Raw genomic sequence first — 27,076 nt, 5'->3', positions numbered from 1 at the left:
GTGTGCACCATTTTTGCATGACGCCTGCAGGCACCCAGCTCGCCATGGCTTGTTGTGCAAACCCAGGCAGCAGGGTTGTTCGAGGGTCAGACAACCCTAAGATAACCCCCGAACAAGCCATTGATTATTTGAGGGTTGTCTAACCCTGAAACAACCCTGCAGCCTGGGTGCACACAGGCACCCAGCACAACATGACAGCCCCTGTGGGTAAATTAAGCCACAGTGAATTGTTGTGTCATGTAAACCGGGTCTACTTAAGTGCTACATTTAACCCTTGAATTTGTAAACCAAAGACTAACATGATTATGCTATCTTATTGGGAAGTGTTGTTGGTTCACATCAACAGGAGTTAATTTAAAAAAAAAGTGATGTATAGAGGTAATAGCCCTGCTTCATACGTTACATGGAGTAGTATGGTTGCTGTCATCTTGTGGTTGCTCCCACTATACTCCTGGTAATGTTGTCAACATCTGCCTGCATGGTGAGGATGTACCATGGTGAGGAAGGATCATTACTAGAAACTTGGGAAAGGGTTTGGTTAATGGGCATTCTGAATTTTGTATATAGCTATGGTTTAAAGTTGAGGACCCATTTCAGCAGTAATGCTAAACCATGGCTTAACATCTGATGAACAAACAGCAGTGAGTGGGCTCACACACTCACCTCTCCTCCTTTGGTGCAGCTGTAAAGAGGAGATAAAAAGCATGTGTTCCCTGGAATTTCTTATTATATCTGAATTGGGGACCCTGGTTAGTTTAAACTATGGTTTGTTGAAGCGATAACAAATAATGTTCTAGGATAATAAATAATGCTTTGATCCTACCTTGTTTTAATAAACAATAGTTTAAACTAGGAGTAGGTAATCTGGTACCCTCCAGGTGTTTGGACTAAAAATCCCATAAGCCCCAGCCAGCATGGTCATCGGTCAAGGATTATGGGAGATGTGGAGGACACCAGGTTGCCTACCACTGGTTTAAACTATTATGTCCTTTTGGGGCATAATAGCAAATCATGTTTAGTTTAAATCAGGACATGGATGCTTCCAACCTCATCCTTGGCAGAGGAAGGAAAGCGAGCTTGCAACCCTGAGGATTGTTCAGTTAGTGCTAAACTGTTGTTTAGCGTTAAGTCTGACCTGGGTCTACAGGGCCATGAGGATCACAGAGGATTAAAGTTTTGTTTTTTTCCTGTTGAAAGGTCAGTCTGCTGGATAGGAAGATTCGGAATTTAATAAGTGGGAGAGTAAAGAAAGAAGTAATGGGCTGGTTTGCACAAAGTTTGTTTTAAATTAGGTTCCCAGGCCCTGCGTACTGCTGGCTCTGGCCACCCTCACTGCTGCTATGCTGCCCTTGACCTGCTGCCCATGCTACATGTGGTTTTCGGGGGCAAAATGGATGCCCACCCCTGGTTTAGTTTGATGATAATGAACCTAAAGCCCCACCCCAGCCTACAAACTAGTTAAACTTAAGTATGGTTTGTTTGAAACAAGCCACCTTCGACCACTGTGTTATGAAGCTGACTTATATCAATAAACCATGCTTAAGTGCACATCACTTATACCCAGAAGAAACAAAATAAGCACCAGAAAATGCTTCAAGTGTTCTTCTGTCAGTGAAAAGCTATGGAAAACAACAACAACCCTGTCCTCCCCCTTCCTGCAAAATGGCACTAGGCACTCAAGATAGTTTAAATGGTTGCACAGGCCATATTTCTGTGGTGGTCATATTTTATGTATGGTGTGGTTGATCGTTAGGGCTGCAAGTTTCTTTTCATGATTGTCCTCAGTAAAAATCTTGCTACTGACTCCTTTTTTGTTTTTGTTTTTCAGGCTGCTGAACAAAAAACCAAAGGTAATGTAATATTTGATATGCTATAAAATATTCAGTTCTTGCATTTATATGAAATTGTCATTGCAATTTGGAATATAGACTTATTTGTGAGACAGGGAAATGTTTCATGGTGCTTGTAGGTTTTCAGGGGATTATACACATTTTAGGTGTGTGTAAATAATCTCTGGACAGTTATGGCATTGTTTTAACTGAGTTCACAGGCATAGGCTTAATCCGGACCTCCTGAGCAGGTTTCTCTCCTTCCCTCCTTTTGTTTCTGGTTTGAGATAACCATGGTATGCCACGACATGTGAATTAAGTAAACTATGGTTACTAGTAACTATAGTTTGTCTTTAAGCCAGGGAATGAAATTGCTTCAAACTATGCTTTCAATCCCTAGTTTAGAGGTAAACTATAGCTAGCCTCCAAATCAGGCATAGTTTGCCTTATTTGGACATCAGGGCAAATTATGGCTATCTTAAAGCATGGAAGGGAGGGAGAAGGAGCGCATGAGCCGGGGAGGGGGGGGGGAATCCTGATCATCACACAATAATTTGACAATCAGCCCCATGATGTCTGAATAGTGCCTTACTCTGTTTCAAACATGAATTGATTTCTGTCCAATGCACAATTTAAGGATATACTCCTGTTTAATAATTGCATTTAACTGAATATTCTCCTCACAGGCAGGGCAATATTCTGCTTAGGAAAGTCTTGCTTTGGGGACTTCGAGGTCAAAGTCACCTCCCGAGATTCCCAAGTCTAACTATTTGTAGCAGGAAACCAGAGGAGTGCTCTAAGACTCTGAAGAAGTAGCTAGCCTATCTTCCTCCTTTCTACACCTTACTTACACTAGGCCAGAAAGAGTCAAGCAGGGAGTGAGCAAGTGAGCAGCTGCACTACAAAACAAACTGGGATTCTTTCCACTGCAGTACTGCTGTTCTACCTGAGGCAGCCTCAGTGGAGGCAGCAGCCAGAACCCTGACACATGCTGCAATTTGCCAGCCATTTTGAGGAATGATTGGACAAGTATCCAGTTAGACATCCATGATAGACTTATTTCTTAGGTTGGTTTCTCTAACCTCTTAGCCAAAGCTGAACAAACTGTTCACCTGGAGATGGATCTAGAATCTAGAGAGAAGCCAACAAATACAGTGGGTATTGTCACAGCCATCTCAGATGTAAGCCATACATTTTTCTGTCACAAAAGGGTGGGTAGGTGCAACACCCCATCAAAATGCCCCATCCAAGACTTCTGGAAGGTCTAAATGCTAGCAGAGGAAGTGAATGAACCAGATCTTGATGGTGGAAGCATTGGTGGCTGTCTTAATTTCTAGTTTCTTGCTACTTGAGAAGAGACTGAGAAACACAGGATAGAATCTACATTCCATATGGTGTTCTGCCTTGGTCTTCAGTGCCTTTCAACTGTTTTGCTGTTCATCTTTAAACCACTGTTCTGGTAGTACACTTGAATTTTCCTGAGCCCCCCAGGAAAGACCTTAAGATTTCCCAGACAACTGTGGTGATAGCTCCCTTTAAGCAATGCAAATGAAGGGCAAATCATTGGCTTCCATTGTGGTCATCAGGCACAACATGTGGCTTCATATCTGAGGAGTGGGCACCAGTACCAAGTCAAGCTGAATATGAGCCAACAATGTGATGTAGCTGCAAAAAAGGCAAATGCTCTTTTGGGCTGTATTAATAGAACATAGCTTCCAAATCCCGGGAAGTACTAATTCCCCTCTACTCAGCACTGGTTAGGCCTCATCTGGAGTACTGTGTCTGGTTCTGGGCACCACACTTTAAGAAGGATGCAGACAAACTGGAGAGGGTTCAGAGGAGGGCAACAAAGATGATCAGGGGACTGGAAACAAAGCCCTATGAAGAGAGACTGAAAGAACTGGGCATGTTTAGCCTTGAGAAGAGAAGACTGAGGGGAGATATACTAGCGCTCTTCAAGTACTTGAGAGGTTGTCACAGAGAGGAAGGCCAGCATCTCTTCTTGATCATCCCAGAGTGCAGGACACGGAATAATGGGCTCAAGTTACAGGAAGCCAGATTCCGACTGAACATCAGGAAAGGCTTCCTGACTGTTAGAGCAATATGACAATGGAACCAATTACCTAGGGTGGTAGTGGGCTCTCCCACACTGGAGGCGTTCAAGACGAGGCTGGACAGCCATCTGTCAGGGATGCTCTGACTTGGATTCCTGCATTGAGCAGGGGTTGGACTCGATGGCCTTGTAGACCCCTTCCAACCCTACTACTCTATGATTCTATGAAATGTAGCTTGCAGCATCTTCTCTAAGCAAAACTTCTTTGCTAGGATCAGGGGATCCCCATAGACAATAACAAAAAGAGGATCCATACAAGGCACTGAAGCCCTGCCCACTGGAAATTTTATTCTGCCATATGTTTGGTTTCTGAAGTGTCAGCAGGTCTCACCAGGCATTTTCAAGCATATATTTGCAGCCATAAGGGCTAGAAATGTAGGTTTTCCTGAAGTGTGAACACTGATATTCTTGGGAAGCTTAATTCTATGCCTAGTGCTGGATTCTGTGTTTCTTCTGCACTTGCACAGAATCTTGGAATATACACAGCCTGCCTTCAAATCAGTGTTTCAGAGTGAGATCAGGACCAAGATGAGAGGTAGCCAGCAGTGTTCTATCAAGAAGTCCCATTCTGTCAAGTTCCTTGGTCCTCTCCATTCGCAATCACACACTGCAAGGCACCAGGCTTCAAGCTCACTACTTTATTAGTTAGCTACCAGGTTCTTTACAAATGCAAATCCTCAGAGACTCTCAGGCTACAAAGGAAAACAGCTACTCCACACAATTACTAATATCAATAGAGGAGCTAAGTGGGAATCAGAGACATTGCCGGCAGTTTGAACAAGAACTTGCCAGCCAGAATAACTTAGGCGGGATGCCCCTCCCTTACAGTTGTGCTCTCCTACATAGGCTATTACTCATAGCCAATTGGGTGGAACGTCTGAGCTCCACGTCTAACATTTCCCACTTCGCTCTGCTCTGGACTCTAGCATCCTTCAGGTCACACCCTGCACTCTCCTCCTCCGAGACGTGGGTTCTCACAGGGGAGGAAGGCGGGGGGCTTCAGGTCGAGCCATTGCCGGCAGTTTGAACAAGAACTTGCCAGCCAGAATAACTTAGGCGGGATGCCCCTCCCTTACAGTTGTGCTCTCCTACATAGGCTATTACTCATAGCCAATTGGGTGGAACGTCTGAGCTCCACGTCTAACATTTCCCACTTCGCTCTGCTCTGGACTCTAGCATCCTTCAGGTCACACCCTGCACTCTCCTCCTCCGAGACGTGGGTTCTCACAGGGGAGGAAGGCGGGGGGCTTCAGGTCGAGCCATCTGTGAACCAAGTTCCTGAGAAGAACGCCTATTCATATCTGAGCTCACTAGGGAGGAAACCTCCCCCAGATCTGGCTGTTCCCATTCTGAGTCTGAGCTGCTGCTAACTATCTCCACACACTCAGAATCATTCCTGACACATTCATCCTGGTGTTGCCTCCCATTCAAAAAAATGCTGGAGAGTTTGCAGGCCTTAAAACAGACTTAGGGGACAATTGTGTTGGGCAAGTGGGTCCTGGATCCTGTGATGGAGGAGTACGTACTGGTGTTGTCTAACACACTAAAAGCATTGTTCTTTTCCTTTCGTCCATTGAGCGTAATTTGGAGAAGTGCCATAATGGCTGTCAGAGGCATGCAGCACCTGTTGGAGATTTGGATTTTCAGTTTGGGAACTTTTCTTTTTTGCTTTGTCATTCCAAAGCAATTGGGGGTGGGGGCACCATTCTTAAACTGGAGTGGGTTAACAAGTTCCTGAAGGCATTCAGGCTGATTCTGTGCACCTTCCACAGGAGTCTGCACCAAGGCCTCCATGAGTCATCTTAGTTGATCAATGGGTGGTCAGTGCAAGATCTCCCCCCCCCCCAATACAAAATAAATCAGGAGCAGTGTACCGTTTCCTTGCTACAGGTAGAACAAACAGTGATTCCAATACAGGGGCGGGTGGGTGTTGCTCAGTTTCACTTCAGCTATTCTTATTTTCCTTAATGGCACACCTTCAGGAATAGGGAGTGCACTTGGATCCCCATTTGGATGGCTTCATCAGGGAATTGCATCCTGATAACCATGATAGTAGCTCAGATAATAGGAGATGGGCCAATCACCTGGTTATAAACTGGTGAAGTAACAAGTGGATTCTAGTTGTGAACCTTTTTGCTCTACGATTAAATAGTTAGTTGCAAACATCTGGTGTGAGGCCCTAAATAGGAAGTGCAGATTCCTGGTCTCTTGGCTTTCTCTCTATCCCCCTCCCCCAATTTTCTTTGTTTGGGCCTTTAGGAGGTTGACGGAACCAGCAGAAGAGGTTATTCTGAGAGATCCCAGTTGGCCCAGGTGCCTTTGGTTCTCCAATTTCTGTAGCTGATCTTTTATTCTTCCCAAAGGTACTTTAATCTTTTCCAGCAGGACCCCTTGCTGCATTTTTTCTTCAACTTCCAACAAAATAGAAAAATATAGCTAAATGTCATACTGTGTTTTGAAAGAAAGCTGAATTGCATATCCTGCTAGGTATAGTTGGATGTAAAATAACACCAACTCCTGCATACTTAGCCACATTTTCTCCTGCAGTCTCAGGAAGGAGAGACTGGTTAAGCAGAAAAACAGTTTTCCTGTATGTGGGTGTATATGGCATGTTGCCAGTTAAATATTACACACGGGCCTCATATGACTAAATGTTTTCATTCGTGGCATTGAATGTGCAAACTGTCCAAAATAAATACTTGTACCATCTTGTAAGAGAAGGTACTTTGAAAAAGATTTTCTGCTTCTGATGTCACTGTTCCAGTGTTTAACTGAAGGTTTCTTCAAGAAAAAAAGTATTTTCTACACAGACACTAGAACATAGGAATGGCCTAATAGTCTGACCAGTTCAGCATTCTGTCTCCAACAATGGCCAATCAGATGACGTTGGAAAACTTTCAAACAAGGCATGATGGTGATAGCCATCCCCTGATGTTTGTCCCAAGACATCTGGTAATCCTAAGAGTTTGCCTCTGAACGTGGAGGTTCCATTTTTAGTTGTCATGACTAACAGCTTTTGATAGTTCTATTCTCCATGAATGTATCTAACCCAGCCTTCCCCAACCAGATGTCTCCAGTTGTTTTGCATGACAACTCCCAGCATTCCTGATCATTGGCTATGCTGGCTGGAGCTGATGGGAGTTGAAGTCCCATACATCCTAGGGCACCTGGTTAGGGAAGGCTGTTCTAACATTTGTTTAAAGTAATCTAAGCTAGCAGCCATCACCCCATATTGTAGCCGAGAGTTCCTTAAGTTAAATATGTGTTGTTCGACTATATACTTCCCATTGCTTATCCTGAAGCTACTGCTAATAAATTTCACTGGATGAGGGAGATATTTGAGAGGTCTAGTGTTTAGTAGTTATTATTGCTAAGAAAATTGTAAAGCATGTTATGGAAGCCCTATGTATGTTTCTCTGTGCATATAGATCTCTTGGGCAGGCAGGGCAAGCTATCCTGTCAGAATGCCTATCTTCATATGAGTATGTGATGCTCTGCTCCAGGTCCCAGTCATGGGTCAGAGTGTGGAGCAAGGCCTTTTATCATCTGGCCCTGACTGTTTGGGACCAACTACCGATACCCGCCTAATCCCTACAGTGTGGGTGTTCTTTGGAAACCCTGCAAGATATTTTTGATTGAGTGTTTAACATGTTTTAAATTGTTATCATCTGAAATGATTTGTATTTATTGCATTTGCTTTATTGTATGTGTGTTTGTGTAATAAGCCATCTTAAAACTCTTGTTTTAGGCAGTACATCAATTTAAAAATAAGTCAGCAAAGATTTCATTGGAGGGAGCGGCCCTTGCAGGTGAGAGGAACTCTGTGTGAGACTATACTGTGGCATCCACAGCCAGAGTAAAAGGCAGAATTAGGTCACTGTTCTGATCAGTGTGATCCTATATATGTCCAAACAGAAGTAAGCCCCATTGAACTTAATAGGGCTCATTCGCAGGTAGAGGGTATAAGATTGCAACCAAAACATTTTACTGAAGAAAGGCAGTTAAGACATTGGCCGCGTTCCAACATCACTTTAAGCCATGGTAGCTTAATAAGCTTCTCACATTAACTTATTTTTGAAATAGTCCATGATGCCCCAGCACACGACTAGGCTAATAAGCTACTGTTCATAGTATATTTAGCTACTTTGCCTACTCTGACCCATCCCCCATCTCCTCTCCTGCTGCAGCCGTCCTGCCCGAGCAGTGGCGCTGTTTCACCCATTCATTACATTACAGCAGGGACTACAAGGAGCGAAATCCTAGTGTGCACCAAAAAGGGGGTTGCACAAATCCTTGGAAGTTTGCAGGATTGGGACCAAACTTCACAATCAGCCTCCCCTAGTCAGGAGGCACCTGCAAAGCCCTCAATTGCACATTTTCCCCCATAGCCATTGTTGGCATAGATGCCTTTAGTATTCTCAAAATTGCTAAAGCAGAATTGCGCATTCCCCACTCCATGCCCTAGACATTGCTGTAAGAGCCACTTCTATTCTCAGTATTGCTAAAGCGCTCTGTCGCTATATCGCAGTTGTACATTTAAAGGGCTATCACAGTACCGCCTATGGATTTAAATGCACAATTGCAGTATAGCAATAGAGCAAATTAACACCCCTGCAGTATGGAGAACATGGCTATTTCAGTATTGTTTCTTGGAACTTTTCAAGAATGTGACAAAACTTAACACAGCTTCCCCACACCTCAGCAGAGTGGTACTGCCTGACTTTGCTTTTACAGGGAGAAGTGGCCAGAAAAGGAGGTGAGGGCTATAACTCCTTAGCAGTTTGTTGGAATGGGGTGAAATTGCACAGGTGGGAACCCCTCATGGGAACCCCCCAAATGCTGTAGTGGGTAGCCACACAGTTTTGCTTTTTCATGGAAAAGTGAGTATGTTTTTCCCTTATTCCCCCATTTTCCCCTTTTCTGCAGTTGTCTCTGTTCCTCTTTATTTTTAATTTTTCCTTTACATTTTTGCACATTTCCAAATTTGCGCATTTTCAGAGTTGTGAACAGGGATTTTTTCCTCAATACTTTTCCTTTTCCTTTTACATAAATGTATAAATCCGCATTAGCGCATTTTCACAGTAGTGATCAGGGAGGTCTGTGATTGCCTAACTTTGCAGCTGTGGGCTTGCACGATCAGGGAAGGCTGGCCAGAAAAGGAAAAAGGGAGTAGGGGCTATAACTCCTTGGCAGTTTGCTGGAATGGGGCAAAATTGCAAAGCTGGGGTCCCTTCATGGGGACCCTCCAAATGCTGTAGTGGATAATTGCGGAATTTTGCTTCATCATGGAAAAGTGCATGAAACAGGAAAAAGGGGGATGGGAACTATAACTCCCTGACAGTTTACTGGAATGAGGTGAAATTGCACAGCTGGGGTGCGCTCATGGAGAGCCTTCAGGTGGTGTACTGGATAATTGTGCAATTTTGCTTCTTCACGGAAAAGCGCACAGTTCTTCCCCTATTCCCTTATTTTCCCCTATTCATAAAAATGATCAGGGAAGCTTTGTGATGGCGTGATCAGGGGAGGCTGTCATTGTACTCCAGGAAAGCTGTCATTGTGTAACTTTGCTTTAACACGGTATCAGGGAAGGCTGTGCTTGTTTGGCTCTGGTTGTCCCTTGGCTGTGTCAGGGTGGAAACTGAGCCCATAGAGCCCCAGAGCAGTTCTGATTCTGAGGAGGAACAGCAATCCATGGGAGAGGAGCTCGCTCATCTCTCACAAGCCCAGCAGCTGGCAGAGATTCCTCCTGCCAGCATTTCTGGGAGAGATAGTGACTCTGGCAGTGAGAGAGCGCTGGAGGGGGGCTTGCTGGACGCTCAGCGCAGACGCAAGGAGCGACAACAGATGGGGGACGCCGAAAGGAGGCGTTCCGCTCGTTTGGCGCTCAAACAACGGTCGTGTCCCGAGGACCCAAGGGAAAGAGGCCCATAAGTTCAGGGTCTTCCCGTGGTTCCCCTTCAAACGGGGACCAACTGCCTTACCTGGAGCTTAGGCTACTCTGCTATCTTTCCCCAGTGCTGTTCCTTGCTTAGGCGCTAGTGATTAGTATCTGAAAGAGTCATAATGGAATAAAGCCTTGGAAAGAATCCTCGTCGTCTGTGTCCTGAGTTGGCTATTGGAGGGGACTGCAAGAGGCAGCTGGGGCGCTCCTGACAGGCTGCTTGTCAGATCTTGGAGAAAGAGCTCTACAGGCTAGAGAGCTACACAGCGGCCACAACAGTTTTGACTGCTCTTGCTAGGCAACTCTGTAGGCGATCGTAATAAGCCACGCTGAGCACCAGATGACACGATAACCCAGAGTGGGTTATCAGAGTGGCTTATTTTGGCCAAATAAGCCATCATTGATTTAAAAATTCCCAACAGACAACATGATAACCAACAATGGGTTAAATAAGCCATGGTGGGTTATTTAACCCATCATGGGTTATCGTGACATCCAAACCCAGTCATTCACAGTCCTGAATAACTTCTGATGAAAAATATTTACCTTGGGAGTGGTATTTTGGAAGAATAGAAAAACAAATAAAATTAAGTTCTACTTTTGTTGAACGCATGGAAAGTCCATTGAGCTCAGTGCCATTTGTATTTCCCCGTAGTCTTTGCAGAGAACATAGAATGTTTAACAGTTTTTCTTTTGTCGGGATCTCATTGCAATTTGTGGTATTATTCATTTCTAGAACTCCATCAATGTACATAGCTTCTTACAGAGTAACATACGTGGGACAGAACCCTGCCCCAAGCAGCTTACAATCATAATATCAGTATGATCTCAGTTCTATGGTATGAATGCATAATTTAGATTGTAAGCTCCTCTGGGCAAGGGCCTATCTTAGTCGGTTTTGTTTGTTACTCTGTGAAGTGCCACGTGCATGGATGCCATAGAAATAATACTTAAAGACCCAGTTCACACCATCAAAACAGGCCACGTGTTTTGATGACACAACAAGCCATGTCTGGGTGGGTAACTAGGCCAGGCACTGTTACCCTGATTACCAGCCCAGACATGGCTTGTTGTGTCATCCAAACTCAGGTGACATGGCTTGTTTTTGGGGGATACAACCCTCAAATAACCCATGGCCTGTTGTTGGGTTATTTGAGGGATGTTTTCCCCTCAAACAAGCCATGCCACCCAGGGTCATATGACACAACAAGCTGCATCTGGGCAGGTAAATAGGCTAATGGCGCCTGGGATGCACTGCTGATTTTAAAAAGTCGCCGTGGCTTATTAAAGTCACGGTGGCTTGTTTGATTGTGCGAACTGGCCCAAAATGTGATTTCCCAAACTTTGTCATTGTCGCTTTCCTAGACAGCCAGTGACACTGTATATCTGGGGCAGGACAGACTTCAGGCTTGTGGGATCAACTTTGTGTCTTACTAGAATCCTGAGATCCATCAGCTGGAGCCAAGTACAAAAGGCATACACTTAGAACATAGCCAACTGAACACTTAACAATTAAAGAACTTAGCTGAGCACACAAATCCATTCCTGGTTACCCCAAGCTTTCTTCATTTCCATAGTTTAATTTAGGATGGGAAGAAGGAGTCACTGATCCGGTTCGCATGTAACAACAGCCCAGAGTACGGGTTGAGTATGGGTTGTTGTTGAATCATGGGTTGTTGTTGAATTGTGGTTTGTTATTTTCTGCGAACCCTGCACTATGGTTTAGCTATGAGTTGTTAACAATGAGCAACCCAGAGTTCACAACCCAACAGCAAACTATGGCTTCTCTTCCTGGGTTGTTTGTGGTCAACAGCCCATAGTTAAACCATAGTGCAGGGTTCACACATAATGACAACCGACAATTCAACGACAGCCCAGAGTGTGGGTTGAGTATGGGTTATCGTCACATGTGAACCAAGTCAATGACTCTCTCCCCCCATCCTAAATTAGACTACTGAAATGAAGAAAACTTGGGGTAACCAGGAATGGATTTGTTCTGATACACAAAACATACCCCTATGCTCAGAAACTGCTCAAAGGCATCATGTTTTTAGTGCAGGATTCACACTTAACAACCCATGATTCAACGACATCCCATACTCAGCCCATACTCTGAGTTGCTATGTGCAAACCAAGCCATTTTGTTGTTGCTAGTGTTAACAATTGGGAGTCAGGAACCGTTGTGGATCTATTACAGATCACCCATTGATCTACCACTTGATCCAAATTTGCCTTCTACCCTTCCATGCTGTATAATGCTCCCTCTCCTCCTCAGATGGACTTTCCCCCCTTCTTACTACTCTGTGGAATGCACTGGATGTACTATACATTTTCTCTAATGGGAGGTGACAGGTTGTGTACCTTTCCAGATTTACTCATCAGAGTTTGGCACAATGTTTAACATTCAGAAGGAGCCACAATCTTGAAATATGTGGGAATAACTTCCCCCCTCCCACTGCAGTTACATTTAGAGCTTAAAAGCTTTAATCTAGTGATCCTGGTAGAGACTACATGCTTGCCTTTTCCCACCTTTCCTCTGTTTTGTTTGATGAATTGAATTAAGTGAAATACTATGCCTGCCTGCCTTCATTTTTCTAAGGAAAAGCAGCATTGAGCTTCAGTGATCTGCAGAGAGGGCTTGCTGGTTTTGTGTCAGGCCAAAAGGTCATTCAGGAAAATCAATCTCATGGAATAGCACTGTGCTGGCTAGAATATAAATTTAGTCCAACTACTCAACAATAGTTGAGGTAGTTGTGATCAAGCTTCCTGCTGCTTTATGGTTATTTATCCGCCCACAGTGTATACTTCACTGTGCAATAAAAGACTTTTTCTGCCTTAATGTGCTTTGCTTAGTGCACTTTATTAAGCCACACCAGCTGTGATATGCCCAAACAGTTGAAATTTTAGATATCACAATCGTTTTGGAAAATCCATTTTATTTTGGCAAGGGGTGGCGTGTGAGAACTTGAATTAGCTAAGGATCTATCTAACTAGTAGGATTACTACCAATACACAAAAGATAACTTCTGATAACTTGCATCCCTTCAATGGCAATATTTGAAGAAAGGAGATTGTAATATACAGGTCCAGGAGAGATCATTCTAGGCACACTGTAATTTTTCAGTTCCTTATATTTCATATATCAAAAATACACTTATAATCCTAAGGCCCATGGGCACACAGGTTCTCCGTAATTATCTATGGAATGAGAAAGATCAGTGAAGACTTTGTGTGAGTGCAGTGAGCTCACAGTTCCAATGATAACAGGCATATTTTAAAGCTTACATGCTAATTCTTAGAACGTTTTCCCACTTGTTGTTCTATACACAAGTATAAATACCAGTTTACAATATGCACGCACACGCACTCTGACCCAGTTCACAGGTCATGATAAGCATGTTCATGCATGCTGCCTGCTTGTTCCTGCTGCAAGCAGGAGTGGCTAAACAAACCATAGATCTTTGGTCTGTGGTTTGTTTATCATGGCGTGCGAACCCAGACCTGCAGCTCACTTCTCCCCCAACAAGCCAGAGAATTAACCTATGGTTTGTTGTTGGGTTCTTTCTCGGGCTTGTTGGGTTTTGCATGTCACACCAAACAAATAATAGACCAAAGGGAGTGGGAGCGATCAGGCAGCATTTATAAGCATGCTCCTTGTAAACAATAAGCCAGGGTTGCTACTTACATATAAATAGCTGTATTTTTCTTCACAATACACAGATGTAAAGACCAGGAAAGGGTCAGGTATTTTAAAGGAAGTGCATTTCTTTATATATCGCTGTGTCTGTTGAGGGAGGGGGAAGAAAACCAGGGGTGGGGGCAGTTGGAGGGGAGTATCTTAACAAAGGGCATGGCTAGCTGGCTGGAACTCTGAACAAGAGCACTCCACACTGCAATGTTTTGTTTCATGTCCCACTTATAATGTATATAAATCCAAAATATTTTTGTGGTGCCCCAAATAAATTAAAGGCCAAAGATGTTAAACATTTTCCCTTTACTGAAACGTTGATTCTTCTGTGCCTTTAATGAAATGAGCATTGCATTTCCCTCCTGTTTGAGCAACAGCAGAATGCGTAGGATCAACATGGGTATATAAATAGTGTGTGCTCCCTCTGCTGTTTGCAAGGCATTCCTGTTTAGATTGTTCAGAAAGACTGGTTCTGATATGCAGGGTTTTCTTTTCATTGCCAGGATTCTGTTTATCTTTTCCAGTTCTTGTGTCCATTCTGAGATGGGGCAGCCACAATTGTATATAGTGTTTCAGGTGCTTCCTTACAATTCTTCACATGCTGTGCATTGAAAGGATTACTTTTGAACCCTGGCAGTAGTGACTCCCAATGTGTTTTTATGGAGTGGTAACATCTTACATTGAAAGCCAACATTTTGTAAATAATATTTGGATTCTGTATGTGCATTTATTAACAGTGAATGGTATTTCCCCTTTACTGTCTCCTCTCCTAGTGGCCTAAGATTTTTCTGTACCTCTTTTTGTAGTTCACCCTAGATTTAACTGTCTCCAGGATAGGACCCAGTAAAAGTTGTCACTTGAACGTATGCTTGCTCTTTTACTGGATTGCTCATCTAAAATTAGACGGGGGGTCAGGTTGTTTTTGTTTTTGTCCCAGTGCTAAATAGTTAGGCTTTTGAAGACTGCCCTCATAGCTTTAGGAATATTGAGTCTACATCTAAGCTTGAATAAAAGGTTAATAATGATATTATAGCATGGACAGATTCAGTGAAACCAACTTTTCCGTCTTTTTCCCTTGTCATAACTTTCTATAAGCAAAGCTGTAACAAATGCAGACCATTCAAGTTAGTTACATTGCTGCTTAGTGCAAAGCATGCATGTGTCTAAAATCAACTGTACAGAATTTTGAATGAATGAAGTAATAGCATAATATTATTAGTGGTTTTAATAAAACATTTAATTTATTTTAACATTGATGTAATAGAATCTGATTTACTGGGAGTGGCATTTAATTAATTTAATTCAATTTAGAGAGTTAACTCTATTACATATTAGTACAGAAAATTACCTCTGAACAGTCATTTCTCATTGGTGACATGCAATAAGTTAATTTAGCTCTGAGTTCGTTTGGGTGCATTGTGAGTTGTGCACAGAGTTGCCATGGTGATGGGTGCTCAAGCAAGAGCTGTCAACTAAAACAACAAATAGAATAAGCCCGCTCTGCACACTGGCACCGTTGTTGTTAGTCAGTAAACACAGACATATGGAATCTGTTTGCTCTATGCCTCATTCTGGTCTCTTTGGTGTTTTTAGAGGAAGCCGCTTGTTTATATGTTTATAATTGCTGAAATTGCCCTGGAAGATTTAGCAAATATACCTTTGAAGGCTTGTCTGGTCATGTAAAAGAGTGGATATATCTGCAAGGCAGCACAGAAGGTTTCATTGTTATATGTGCAACAAATTGAAAGGAATGTTGCTGGTTTTCATCAGACAGTGATTGAAGAATTGAATCTGCCTGTCTGTGTGTGTGTGTGAGGGGGGGGGGGAGAGAGAGAGAGGTTGTTGTTGTTTTTTGGTACAGCAGTTGAGAAATCTAAAAACTGCTGGATCTGCATTCCTAGTGTTCCTGAATAATTTAAATACTCCTTCCCATATATGTCATTAATATATGATGGCCCTGCAGACATAAAATTCTGTTAGGCTTCAGCTGAATTAATGACGAGTCCTCCTGATACTGTATCATTCCAAGTTTTTAGGCACTAGAATGTCTCTGCTTTAAAAAAAAGTGCATTAGCCAGCAGAGAATGCTAGCAATATTAATCACCCAAAGGAAACTCTTTATAGATCTAGCCCATGTTCTAATAGGTACATACCAAGGGCATTAGTAGAACTGGCTAACTATTAGAGTCTTGTATCAGTGGATCTCCCTGTCCAGAAGAAAGACATTGTTTTGAAGGGTTTTGTTTAAAAAGGCAGGAAATAGAACCCCCCAAATTACCTACAGCAAATCCATAATTGCATTGGAATGGTCAGAGTGGTCGATTACAACAGCAGCCATACAACAGCAGCTGAGGTACTGCTCTGAGGCCTGCCTTTCTTGTGTTTTCTGTACTAAAGGAGAATGGTGAATGAAAACGATTTACTAGAGGAGCTGTGAGCTATATTTTAAGATAATCAGTGCTGGCTGGCATGGCCAAATAATGGCCATGCTGGCTGGGAATTATGGGAGTTGCAGTCCTAACACATCTGGAGGGCACTGGGAAGGGTGCTCTAGAGCATATTTGGGGGGAGTATGTGAGGGAGGAGAAATTAAATCCATTAACAGTGTCTGTTCTGCTGGTGGAAGGACACCATTCGATACAACCCAGAAACATTTATAATAGAAAGGTATGTGTTTCTATGGTCCATAAACCTGTCTTGAGGCAGAGGTGTTTCTCTCTTCTTGGTGCAAAGGTATGTTCACAAATTTAGGCTTAATGGGGATAGCATAATTTCAAGCCCTCCTTTCAGCTCTGACAAGGAAGCTTCTATATCTCTGCAACAATTCCTTCTCCACCAGTTAGTTATTTCCAAGCAAACACCACAGAAGTGCAGAATTTGATAATGGGTACAGGGTTCAGCATTCTGAGAACTTTAACTTTCATGTTACTTTAAAAAAAAGAAAGAAGCTAATTTCTAGGCCTTTTGGTTTAGGAGGAAGGTTTAAAAGGTTGTGAGCAAATTTGGGAGGAAGGGAAGAGCTTCATTACTCTGTAGAGCTCCTTGCCTTTCCCCCATAGCAACTGTATCCATGCACCTATTCACTATAGACACCTTGCTAATTTCTTTTAGCAGAAGCTAAACTTGGAACAATCCAGGAACCCAACTGCTTCACAACTCTGTGTGAAAGCTCTTCTCTTTCCCAGATGCTGTTACATAAATTCACTATTCCTGTGAATTAAAAGCATTTAAAAACTCAAGCCTGCAATTCTGAGAACAAAATGTGTATATGGAAAATATACAGAGGGCTGGTACTGAGACACTAAGAAGGAAAATGTGAAATTAAATAGAACAAATACTAATTTTGAACCTTCCTTCGACTTTTAGTGCAATTTCCACGCGTAGCTCCACCATGGAATGTGTCCCTTGGTGATAGGATTCCAGATTGAATAATGTACCAGATACCCAGAGGCCGAGCAGGCCATACTGATCCATCTGGCTGAGCTGGTTCTGGGATGGCACTGCGAATGCCAAGACTTATTACATGTATGATTTCAGTACAGTAGAGTGCTGAGGAGCAGAGCAGAATGCTGACCTTAGCAATGAACACAGCCACACTTAGGTGTCTTCTGGCCCTACTCTGGTAGCACAGATTACAGTGCTATACATGGAAGCTGATGCAGCTCAAGTGAGAGGGTAGAAGACTAGAATGATATTCAGTTTGTGCTAGGACTAATTACAATTAAAACATTTCAGTTACAATTAAAACTTAAAAAAAATAATTATGCCATGATGGTAACACCTTCAGTCATCCCTTTTTTTTTCAACTGTAGGAAAATTATTCTGGATGGCATATGTCTGGTGAGTCTGAGCTGAAATGTGCTCTGTGTGATGAGTTTGCTCCCTACATGACAAATAAAATGCTTATGGCTTGCTGGTGCTATCTAAACCACATCTACAGACAGAATGTAGGGTATGAGAGTGGTGTACTTGTTTGGTTAATTTGGATAATATTCACTTGTAACATAACTGCGTTGTGAAGGAGATTGAGGGATACAGACAACTTACTAGTTGTGTGAGTTAGATCTATATCTAGCACGGAACTGCTGGATGAAATCAGGATCTTACGTATCTGAGGATTAGAGGTGTATCCTTTTGGGAAGGTCAGGTTCTCTCATTGAAAAAACTTTGCTGAAGAAACCAACTCTACTGCCTCATTTGGGGGCAAGATAGTGAAGTGGCTTATTGCTTTGAAGTTTCAGTCACACCTTGATAATTTGGAGTTCGTCAGCCTATTTCAGTTTGTTTTTCTAATCCAGGTTCAGTACTGAAACGTCACTCGTGGTCCTGGTTGACAATTCTGAAAATTGGCAGGGGACGCTATGCGCTATTGTTCCTACTAGATCTTTTAGTAGGATCTGGTATTATGGAACTCAAGTAGCTGATGAATTGACTGCAGAAACTGGCAGCCATAGATATGGTTTATTAGTTCCACTCATTTCTAGCAATGAGGTCTTGGACAATAAAGATGGGGGCAGGGGTAGAAGATTGTTCATCCTCTTTAGACCCCCTGCATCTTATTCACTACTGATGAGTAACTCCACTCTGTTTTTCATTATAAGATTTTCACCAGATTTTATAGTCTCTGTTCTTGCAGGGTCTGGCTGCAGTAAAGGACTGGTTGTAGGTGATCATACTGGAGTAGACTCTAGAGACTATCACCAAGGTAAATGACAGTCTTGTATTCTAGCGCAAGAGTGCACTGTCTATGAACAGAAGAGTATTAGTCCTTTGGCGGAGCAAAGAGTGATGAATGCTAAATCAAAACTCAGCTCCTTCTGCACTCTGCTAGACATGTGACATGAAAGGAAAGTGGAAGTGTTCATAGGGAGCATGTAGATATTATTAGACTTGTTTGTGCCATCTAAATTATACTTAAAGAAACAAAACCCTACTCTTCACAGTCCTTTACTCCAGGTGTTACTTTCATTGGAGTACAGAATATAGCTGTATAGGAATGCAGGAGCAGTTGAGTTTTAACTCAGAAGTCTTCCCAGGTCGCCTTCCATCTGGCAACTATATGTTAGGGATGGTCTACAAAGAATAAGCAAACCTGAATAATGTCCACAGTTCTTAAATAATGTAAGAATTGCTTATCAGGGTTAAGGTGAGGAATCATCATTTTGCCTTGCAACGAAAATGAAATATCTCTTGCCCTATTCATCCTTGTCTTTGCCTTGGGCAACTTAAACGGGAACTGCATTTTCTTTCCAAGGATGGTGATGAGGTGAGGCTCTCTCAACTTAAACCTAATTTTCTAGATCCAAGTTTAAAGCATGCATACCACTGGATCCATGTTAATTTACTTCCAGTCCCACATGATTAGCAGAAGTAAGGGCCAATTTGCTTTCCAACATCTGAACGAAATGGTTAGCAGTTCAGAGGAAGGGGGATTTTTTTTTCCTCAACAAGCCAGCCACTCAGCTAGTGTAAGCAGTGTTTATTGTCCCTTGGCTGAGTCAGTCAGTCGGTCACTTAATTTGTGTACAACGTTTCTATATATGCTACACCCTAAGCAGTTCACAACAAAGAATAAAAAAACAATAGCAGACAAAATATAAATACATCAAATAATATATTATCCACAGCATCTCTCTATGAAGGACAGTTCAAAGCAGTTTCATAATAGATATCTCATTTAAAAAAAAACCCAAATCAATATCAAAATAATTCAAGTCATAATTCCTTACTAACAGGAAGTGTAAGGCGTCCGCTGATGTAGGGGGTGTCAGCAGCAACATGAAGTCTTTTAAAGGGCTGCAAAAGGAGGTAGGATCAGTCCCAGGTATTGCAGGAGCAGGATGAAGCACCTTCTGGCCTAGATAGTAAATGACAAAAGCTCTCTCCTCCAGCATGGTGGTCAAAGCAGCAAAAGGCTGGGGGAAATGAGGTCACTGATCCCTAAACAGCACATAAGCCAAAAATTGTGTCCCAGCAGCCGGTGCATACCTGCCTCCTGACTTGCGAGGTTCAATAGTTCTCCTTGTGTTTTCATATAGGAAGCTGAGTGACTATTAGGCTTCACGTGTAATGGGGATGAGATCAACTCTTGCTATGCTGCAGATTGACTGGGGGTGGATGGGGTGGGGACATGTTTTGGGCATGTTTATTCTAGAATAGTGATAAGCAACTGGAAACCTAAAGGCTTGCTCTAGTCCTCACCATAGTCCTTAATTCCAAGGTCTGGCCCTTTATTAAGCTCATGAGCTGATGTCTTCTGAAGTTCTGAATGAGCTGAGATACAGGCAAAGAGCTCTTTCTATATTTTATTCCTCATCCATTCACTGTGAGACATAGCCAAAGGGCTCTTTCATCCTTCTCACAGTGTGAATATCATAGTGGCTCTGTAAGAGTTCTCCTCTTAGTCACCTCAGCCGCTGAGTATTGTGTGTGGGTCAAAACCCAGGCAAATGGAAATGAGCACCTGTGTTTCCCAAGGGGTGGCCTCTGTGAAAGCTGCTGCTGCTGCAGGGGAGGGAGCTAAACCAACCTTTGGCTCCCATAGGAATGGGTTGGTTAGTTGGTATAGCCAGTGTGGCTGTCCCTGGTTCATTTCAAGACATGACCATATTGAAAGTTAGTTTACTGACTGCAGTTTTAGAGGGTGTAACAACATGTTGGCTTGAACCAACTAGGTAACCCAGATGTATTTCTTTCTGTTGCTCTTGCACATTTCCTTGTTGAGCTGCAGCAGTGGATAGGAACACTTCTTAAACAACTCAGCTTTTCCTTTTTGATCAGAACCTGGCAACTGTCATTTGTCTTTCTAACCTTTTACTACCATGATGCACTTTGTATGGCATTGTGAACTGTTCAGAGGGGGTCCAACTGGTGGGGTGAGCTGTTAGGAACACATCATACTGCTTCTCTGGAATTGGCACTGGCTTAAACTGTCTATAAAGGCTATAGGAAATATGCTTTCAGGAAAGCTAACTAGTTAACAAAGAAAGGAATGGATGAGTTTTGTTTCCAGATAGCAGCCCTGGTTCCATACATTCTATGAAGATTCAATATAGATAGTGAGATAGCAGCATCTCCAGGGATCCTGAAGAAATGCAGAATTAATGGCGTTTTAAAAGCCCTGTTTTAAGAGAGGCTGTTAGCATAGAAAAGTAAAAATAGAATGTTTAAAGCTCTCAAATTGAAGTGCAATGTATTAAATGCTATTCTTGGTGTAGTCATATTTATATGCTTGAAGCAGGATAAGAGAGGCAGATTCAAGTGAAAATTTATAATTTGTACAGACTGATCGGAAATGCTTGCTCTGAAAAACGTGATTTGTGACTCACTTATTGTAGAGCCTATAAGTCACCATGGCTTCCTCATAAAACGTTGGTATCCCACTGATGGGTTTAAATTCTTTCTGGATGACATATTTTCAAGCAGCTTCCCTGGCACCAAAATTAGGGATTAATTTGTCCAAATCAAAAGCTGCTGAATAGATGGCAAATAAATTTCACTGTTTTATAATAGCCATTTAGGATGGGTAGTTATCTACCAACTTCATTTGATGATCATATGTCTTGGTATACGCTTCTAGAATAAATTATGTTTCACACCTTGAGGCCCCTTAAAAGGTATTCAGATGAGAACAGGCTAAACTGCTACATTGTCCCTCTGATTTAAGACCCACAGACAGAATAGTCTGTATGTTTCTGTGTGTGGAATTAAACTAGAAAGATATCATTCTGTACACAAATCCGTATGTAGGAGAGGATGCCTCTTAGATTAGTTATAGCTCCTAACTACAATATGTCTGTACTTGCAGAGTTGTGCAATTTCAACCTAGAACTACCAACCTGGGATGGTAATAACAATTTTTTAATCCAAAATCACATTTTCAGGAGTAATCTTTTGGGTTATGCTTCACCACCAGTGTTCTCTTGCCAGCATATTCTTTCTCTTGCCCCTGTACGTGCAGTTTACTACTTGGATGCTCACTAGAGGGAAATCACTACCTACCCCAGATTGATATGAGAACAGAAAATTGCATAATTGAGCTAATCCGTTGGAAAGCTTTGGCTATAGAAGACTTTTAAGTGACATTTTGTATGGGAGCACTTAAAAGTCCATTTCCCAATGGAAGTCTTCATATATGTTATGTTTGATCCCTTGTAGAAAAGCTGAAGTCTACTTTTTAAAAAAATGTAAAATGTGTTATAAAGGCAATAGTCTAAATGAAAAGTATTTTCCTCTCTTCCTTAAGTCTGCATACGTTGTTTAGAGCAGGGGTGGACATCATTGGGCAGTCTGAGGCCCAACACACACACCCCAGATCAGCAATGGACCACACTCCCCATGCTGCCACCCCATGCTGCAAAAAGGGGGAGAACAAAGTAAATGTGTCCATTCTAAGCCTCCGTAGCACTACAGAGGCTTAGAATGGGCATATTTAGCTTAGAAACAATTTTGGCAGCAAGCAACCACTTTTTCTCCCTTTAAAAAAAAAAAAAAAGACAAAATTAGGGTGGTGGGGACAGTGTGTTGCCCACTGCTGGCTTAGAGTGACATATTCTAATAGAATATAGTATGCCAGGAAAACAGCAACAAAATTTAGATAGTTTATACAGATGTTGTTAGTACCCTGTGGAGACTGTGATATGTCTAGGTGGGTGCTTAAACACAGTGTTGGTTGTTGCATTAGTTGGTTGTTGCAACTATCTAAGCACTCTTATGTGAAAATAAGTTCTTTTTGAAATCAATGGAACTGGCTTCGGGTAGCACGCTTAAGACTGAGGTGTTAAGCTTCAGTGTGTAAATTGGAACAGGCGTATAACCTTTTGGTGGCACTATTTGAGAGAAAAAGACGAGGATTACAACTGAATAGCAGGGCTGGGCATATTTTTACATCCCTTGTTCCTTTTTTTAAAAGCAACACTTATACCTGAATGTCATGTGAGTCAAATTATTTCAGCATCAAATACAAACATTCATTTTACATATGATTAAGAATTTTCTGTGGATAGACACAGATAGAAGAGAACTACTTACGTTTAAAACATTACATCTTATATAACCTTTGTGATGCCTTCACTTTTACCAGCAGATGTCACTGTTGTCAAACTTGTGAGTTTAGTAGACAAAGGAAGTAATTTTCTGAATAAAAATTCACCATATGAAAGTGGAATTCTCTGTGTGTGTGTGGGGTGGGGGGAATAAGCATTTCCATTATGGAACTGTTTTCTTGCCCTTCAAAATAAAACTTCTTAAAAAGCAGAACACCTTATCCTTTCTGCTGTAGTTCCTGTGTTTCAACTGACCTAGGGTAAGTTCTCGTCTTTGAATCTGGCTTCAATATGAGGGTACCTCTGTATGGTATTATTTAAAAAAGGTGTTTCCTGTTTCCGTTTCCTGTTTCAAGGTTGCTTAACAACCTCTTTCTCTACATACCATGTACACAGTTTTTGGGGCATGAAGGAAGTGGCTTCATTAAGGTTGGGGTGGGGGAAGGAGATGAGGGGGGAAAATTGCCCATTTGATTGGCTGGATGAATAGCTCTGATTTATGGGATCCATCTGTTTCCTGTAATGAATTCATAAACCCATCAAACAATGACCCAAACCAATTACGGCATGGGGGGGGGGGAGATACATTCACATGCTATGTTTAATGCAGTGGGGCACTTGCGTTGTATAATCAGAAATTCTTCTCACATACAGCACTTTGTAATGGAGCTGCTGTGTTAATGGAAGCTGTAAATAAATCCTGTCACAGCAGCAGCCAAGAATGCATTGCTGGGTTTAACTGTTCCTCTTCCAGAATGCTGCCTTGTGTTGCACCTTCTCTTTCCCTTCTCAGTGAACAAATCCATCCGTTTTTATTTGTGTGTTTTTTTTCTAATTTGGGAATGGAAAGAAGCATAGTACAATATTTGATGTTAGATGGGAGATTGGAGGTTCAAAACAGCCAGAAATCAATGTTGTGGGGCTTAAGCAGTTTCTGTCACTTCTGTATGCATTCTTTCCTTCTGTTGCAGAAATGTGCTTAAAAGCTTTTGTAGTAATTGAAATCTGGGTGACTGATCCCATTCAAAATCCATATACAATTTCTTAATGCTTTTATGTAGAGTTGGGATTCCTCTGAGATTGTAATCACTAAAAAGCATATGTAAGTAATTATTGGATTTGTTTCTCTAAAATTGGATTAGGATGTTAGATACTATTAAGTATGGAGTGATTATTAGTAGCAAGCAATTTGTTTAGGATGTGGGGAGCTTTTGCAAATAGATATCTACCACAAAAATCCAAGACAAAATTGTTTTTGTCTCTTAAAATCCACGCTTGCTTTCTCTTTATATCACAATCCTTTGCTGCCTTACTTATTTCAAAAGAGAAATAGTCTGCAGCTCTTGAAAGTTGTTTGGAAACTAAAATAGCACATTAAGTACTGTCATTTGGAAATGAACAATGCAGTACTCAAAAGCAGACTGATCTGCTCATCATGACACTAGACCAGATTTCATTTTCTGTATCTCAAGCAGCTGCTTAAATGACAACAGTCATGGCAATATATTATCATCAGGTGAAAGGGTAGACAGGCAGCCTCTTGTGTAACTGGCAAGGTCTTTTTGTAGATTGGCAGATTGGCCCTTGGGGCTGATTAAATGTATGGTGCAGAGCATTTTAGTGCTCTAGTCAGCCTCCACTGACCACAGCCTCTGCTAGGTTGTACGCTTTCATCCTATAAAGTTTGCTAGTTGTATGTGTGTGACAGTGTATGTTTGTACATTCAAAAGAAAATCATAACTTCCAAAAAGTACCATTTAGATCAAGAAAGATGCTCTCAAACAATTGACAGTGTATAAGTCAGTTGTTGGAGCTGCTACAGTAAAGAAAGCATTAGCAAAGCTAATGCATTCACTCAAAGCAGCAGGCATTTTCCCACAATGCTGTTAGCAAATCTCCACGGCTACTTAGCTGGCAGTGAGGGCTGTTATGAAATTGCATGTAAAGGATTTTATTTTAGTATGTGTTACAACGTGATGCTTTGTTACTTTAAAATACCTTATGCAAATCATTGTAATACTTGCTATCCAAAGCAGCAGGGTATTTTGGAACCAAGCCATTTCTGATCTGTAAGGTTTTAATTTATCTTGATGGTGTAGCTGAATGCCTCTCTTCTAGTTCCATAATCAGGTGAACTTTATTTTTGGCAGGAAGACTTTTTTTTTATTAAATGGTTCCCTGCGTCTTAATGAGTTTGAAAGATGGCTATGTTTTGTACCATCAGAATTCATTCAGAACTCTCTTATAGGTTGTTGAAAAATATTAGTCTCCATAAATTTTAAGGACATTAATTTTTAGTTAGTAGGCCGATTACCTCCCCTGTTCCTAACTAGTGCTGTCAACTGATTAGGTTTTTTAAAATTATGTTATGGCTTTAACTGATTTATTACATTTAGATACATTTACATATTTTAAAATCCTAATGATTATGCCTTTCTAAGGCCCTTAAGAAATTGTACATTTTTCTCTTAAGCTTGAAATGTAGACTTTTTTGTGATATAACATTGTTAAAAGGGAAAAAATATTTCTTTTTTGTATTTTCTTTTTCATCAAGTATGTCCTGGTAGAATAGCACATTAGAAGCAAAGTGGCACAAAAACAAACTAGTTCAACTACCATCAGTACTTGGGAAGATCCAGGTTTAAAATATACATTGACATCGAATTCAGCTGTATGTCAGCTTCAGTAGCTTTTGCTAGAGGAAGGAAAGGTATAATAGTTCCATTGTCAAGGGTAAACAGTCTCTTCCCTTTGGGTACTACATTTTCTTTTGCATACAGGTGGACACAAAAGTAGGAATCTGATGTGTTGGTGCGGCCTGTGTGGTATTGAGTCTTCAAGGAGATCTAATAATAAAGACTCTTAATCAGAGTGTCAGTGACATTGATGTTAACACTAATTGTTGTGCCATTGAAAAAATAGTTTATTGATCATTTACAGGAATAAACAAGGAGTTTAGGAACACTATTGTTTACTCTCGCCCCGATTCATTTTATCCCTTTGAAAATTAATTTAAAACAATGTCGACTGTAACGTTAACTAATTTGAACCTATGCTAGGGAAACATCTTCTAGTGTATTTAATCCAGGAGAACAACTTCCATTAGGGCAATCATTTGGAGAGACTTTTGTTTTGTTTTTAGTTGTCCCACACATTCACAGACAGGGTGATAACCTCTGGTACATAACATCTTGCAGGCATTCTGAAAAAACTCCTTCAGTCTCCTGTGGACCCAAGCCATGTTGCTAAGCAGTATTAAAATAGTTACATCAAAAGATTCCTTATTAGTGTTTAGCTGCCATTTGCCAAGGGCTTAGGAAATGAAGGACTGTAGCTATTACTGGTTTGACTGCCACTCCAGCAAGCAAAGCTAGGCAACCCAATCAGGTTTCCCCAAAGATCAGAAGAGATAAATGTTTAGATTGAGGTTTTTGGTACAGGTAAGTATTAATTGTTGTAGATCTCTAAAGAGTAGAATGGCTGGTGGAAGTAGAAAAAACAGCTTCACGTTTGCTGCATAATGTATTGAATTGCTGGCTGTGCAGAATCTGATAATGAGTAGATGCTCAGTCTTCCCAAATAGCAATACTCCTGTAAAAGGATGGGATGAAATTCATATCCTGAGGGACTGCAGTCAGTTTAATTCATACAGTACAGTGAAAGATCCTTAAAGGTCAGCTGGAATAGCAAAGTCTACTATGAAGCTGCAAGTTACATTTAAACAAAATAAAAATTATATTGAAGTCATATTAGTTTTGATAAAGCAGGCAAACGTCTGCCACAACACCACATCAGCGCAACTTCATCAAGTAAGGTTGCAATCCTATGGACCCTGGGAGGGCATCCAAGAGTCATAGGATCTGTCAGATCTCCCTCCATGAGGGCAGAGAGAAACCAGCCCTGTGAAACAGAGGCTGACCTTGCAAGCCTCCTCCATGAGGCTGTGGAAAGGTCTTCAGCCAATGACTCTCCCAACATCCAAACTCAGAGAGCAGAAAAAGGATGTATTCCGGGAAAGACTGGAACACAAGATCAAAAGCCTTCCTGTACCCTTGACATATCCCCAGAATAGAGGAAGAGGTATGCCAACCCTGGAATTGGTGTAGTACATTTCTTTCCCATTGGAATCAATGGGAGGGGAAAGTAAAATGAGAAAGATAATGACTGGAAATGGCCAGATAAAAATGATCTCTCCTCCCAAACCTCTGCTCTGCCACCATGGAAAGGCAGTTCTTCCACCTCAATTCCTCCCTATCCCTCTGTCATAGGATTGTTGAAAACAGGTTAAGCTTCATTGAAAGTGGTACATATCATAGGCTCAATATCTATAAAACGGAGGCATTTGGCCTTTTTTTCTTATGTGAATATGCCTTGGGTTCGCACACTCCCCCCTCCCTCCCTTTCTCTGGTACAGCTACAAGGAGGAGATTGGGATATGTTGAAACTCGCAGAACTCAGGTT

The 27,076-nt window shown here is 41.7% G+C and overlaps 1 protein-coding gene across 6 annotated transcripts in view; it reads left to right on the top strand.

Moving 5' to 3' along the window:
• TNRC6C (trinucleotide repeat containing adaptor 6C) overlaps positions 1-27,076 on the top strand; it is a 149,049-nt gene that overhangs the window by 32,236 nt on the left and 89,737 nt on the right. For all 6 annotated transcript variants that reach the window (XM_084838237.1, XM_084838235.1, XM_084838236.1 and 3 more), the window contains one exon: positions 1,829-1,850. In XM_084838237.1, the coding sequence (XP_084694363.1) occupies positions 1,829-1,850 (22 nt within the window). The remainder of the gene's footprint in view (positions 1-1,828; positions 1,851-27,076) is intronic.

The sequence above is a fragment of the Heloderma suspectum genome, chromosome 2 (assembly GCF_057233095.1).
Source record: "Heloderma suspectum isolate Gila_16-S chromosome 2, 16-S_ref, whole genome shotgun sequence".
In the NCBI taxonomy this organism is placed as follows: domain Eukaryota; kingdom Metazoa; phylum Chordata; class Lepidosauria; order Squamata; family Helodermatidae; genus Heloderma; species Heloderma suspectum.
Note: the sequence above shows the minus strand (reverse complement) of the source record. Positions and strands in the feature narration are given on the sequence as shown.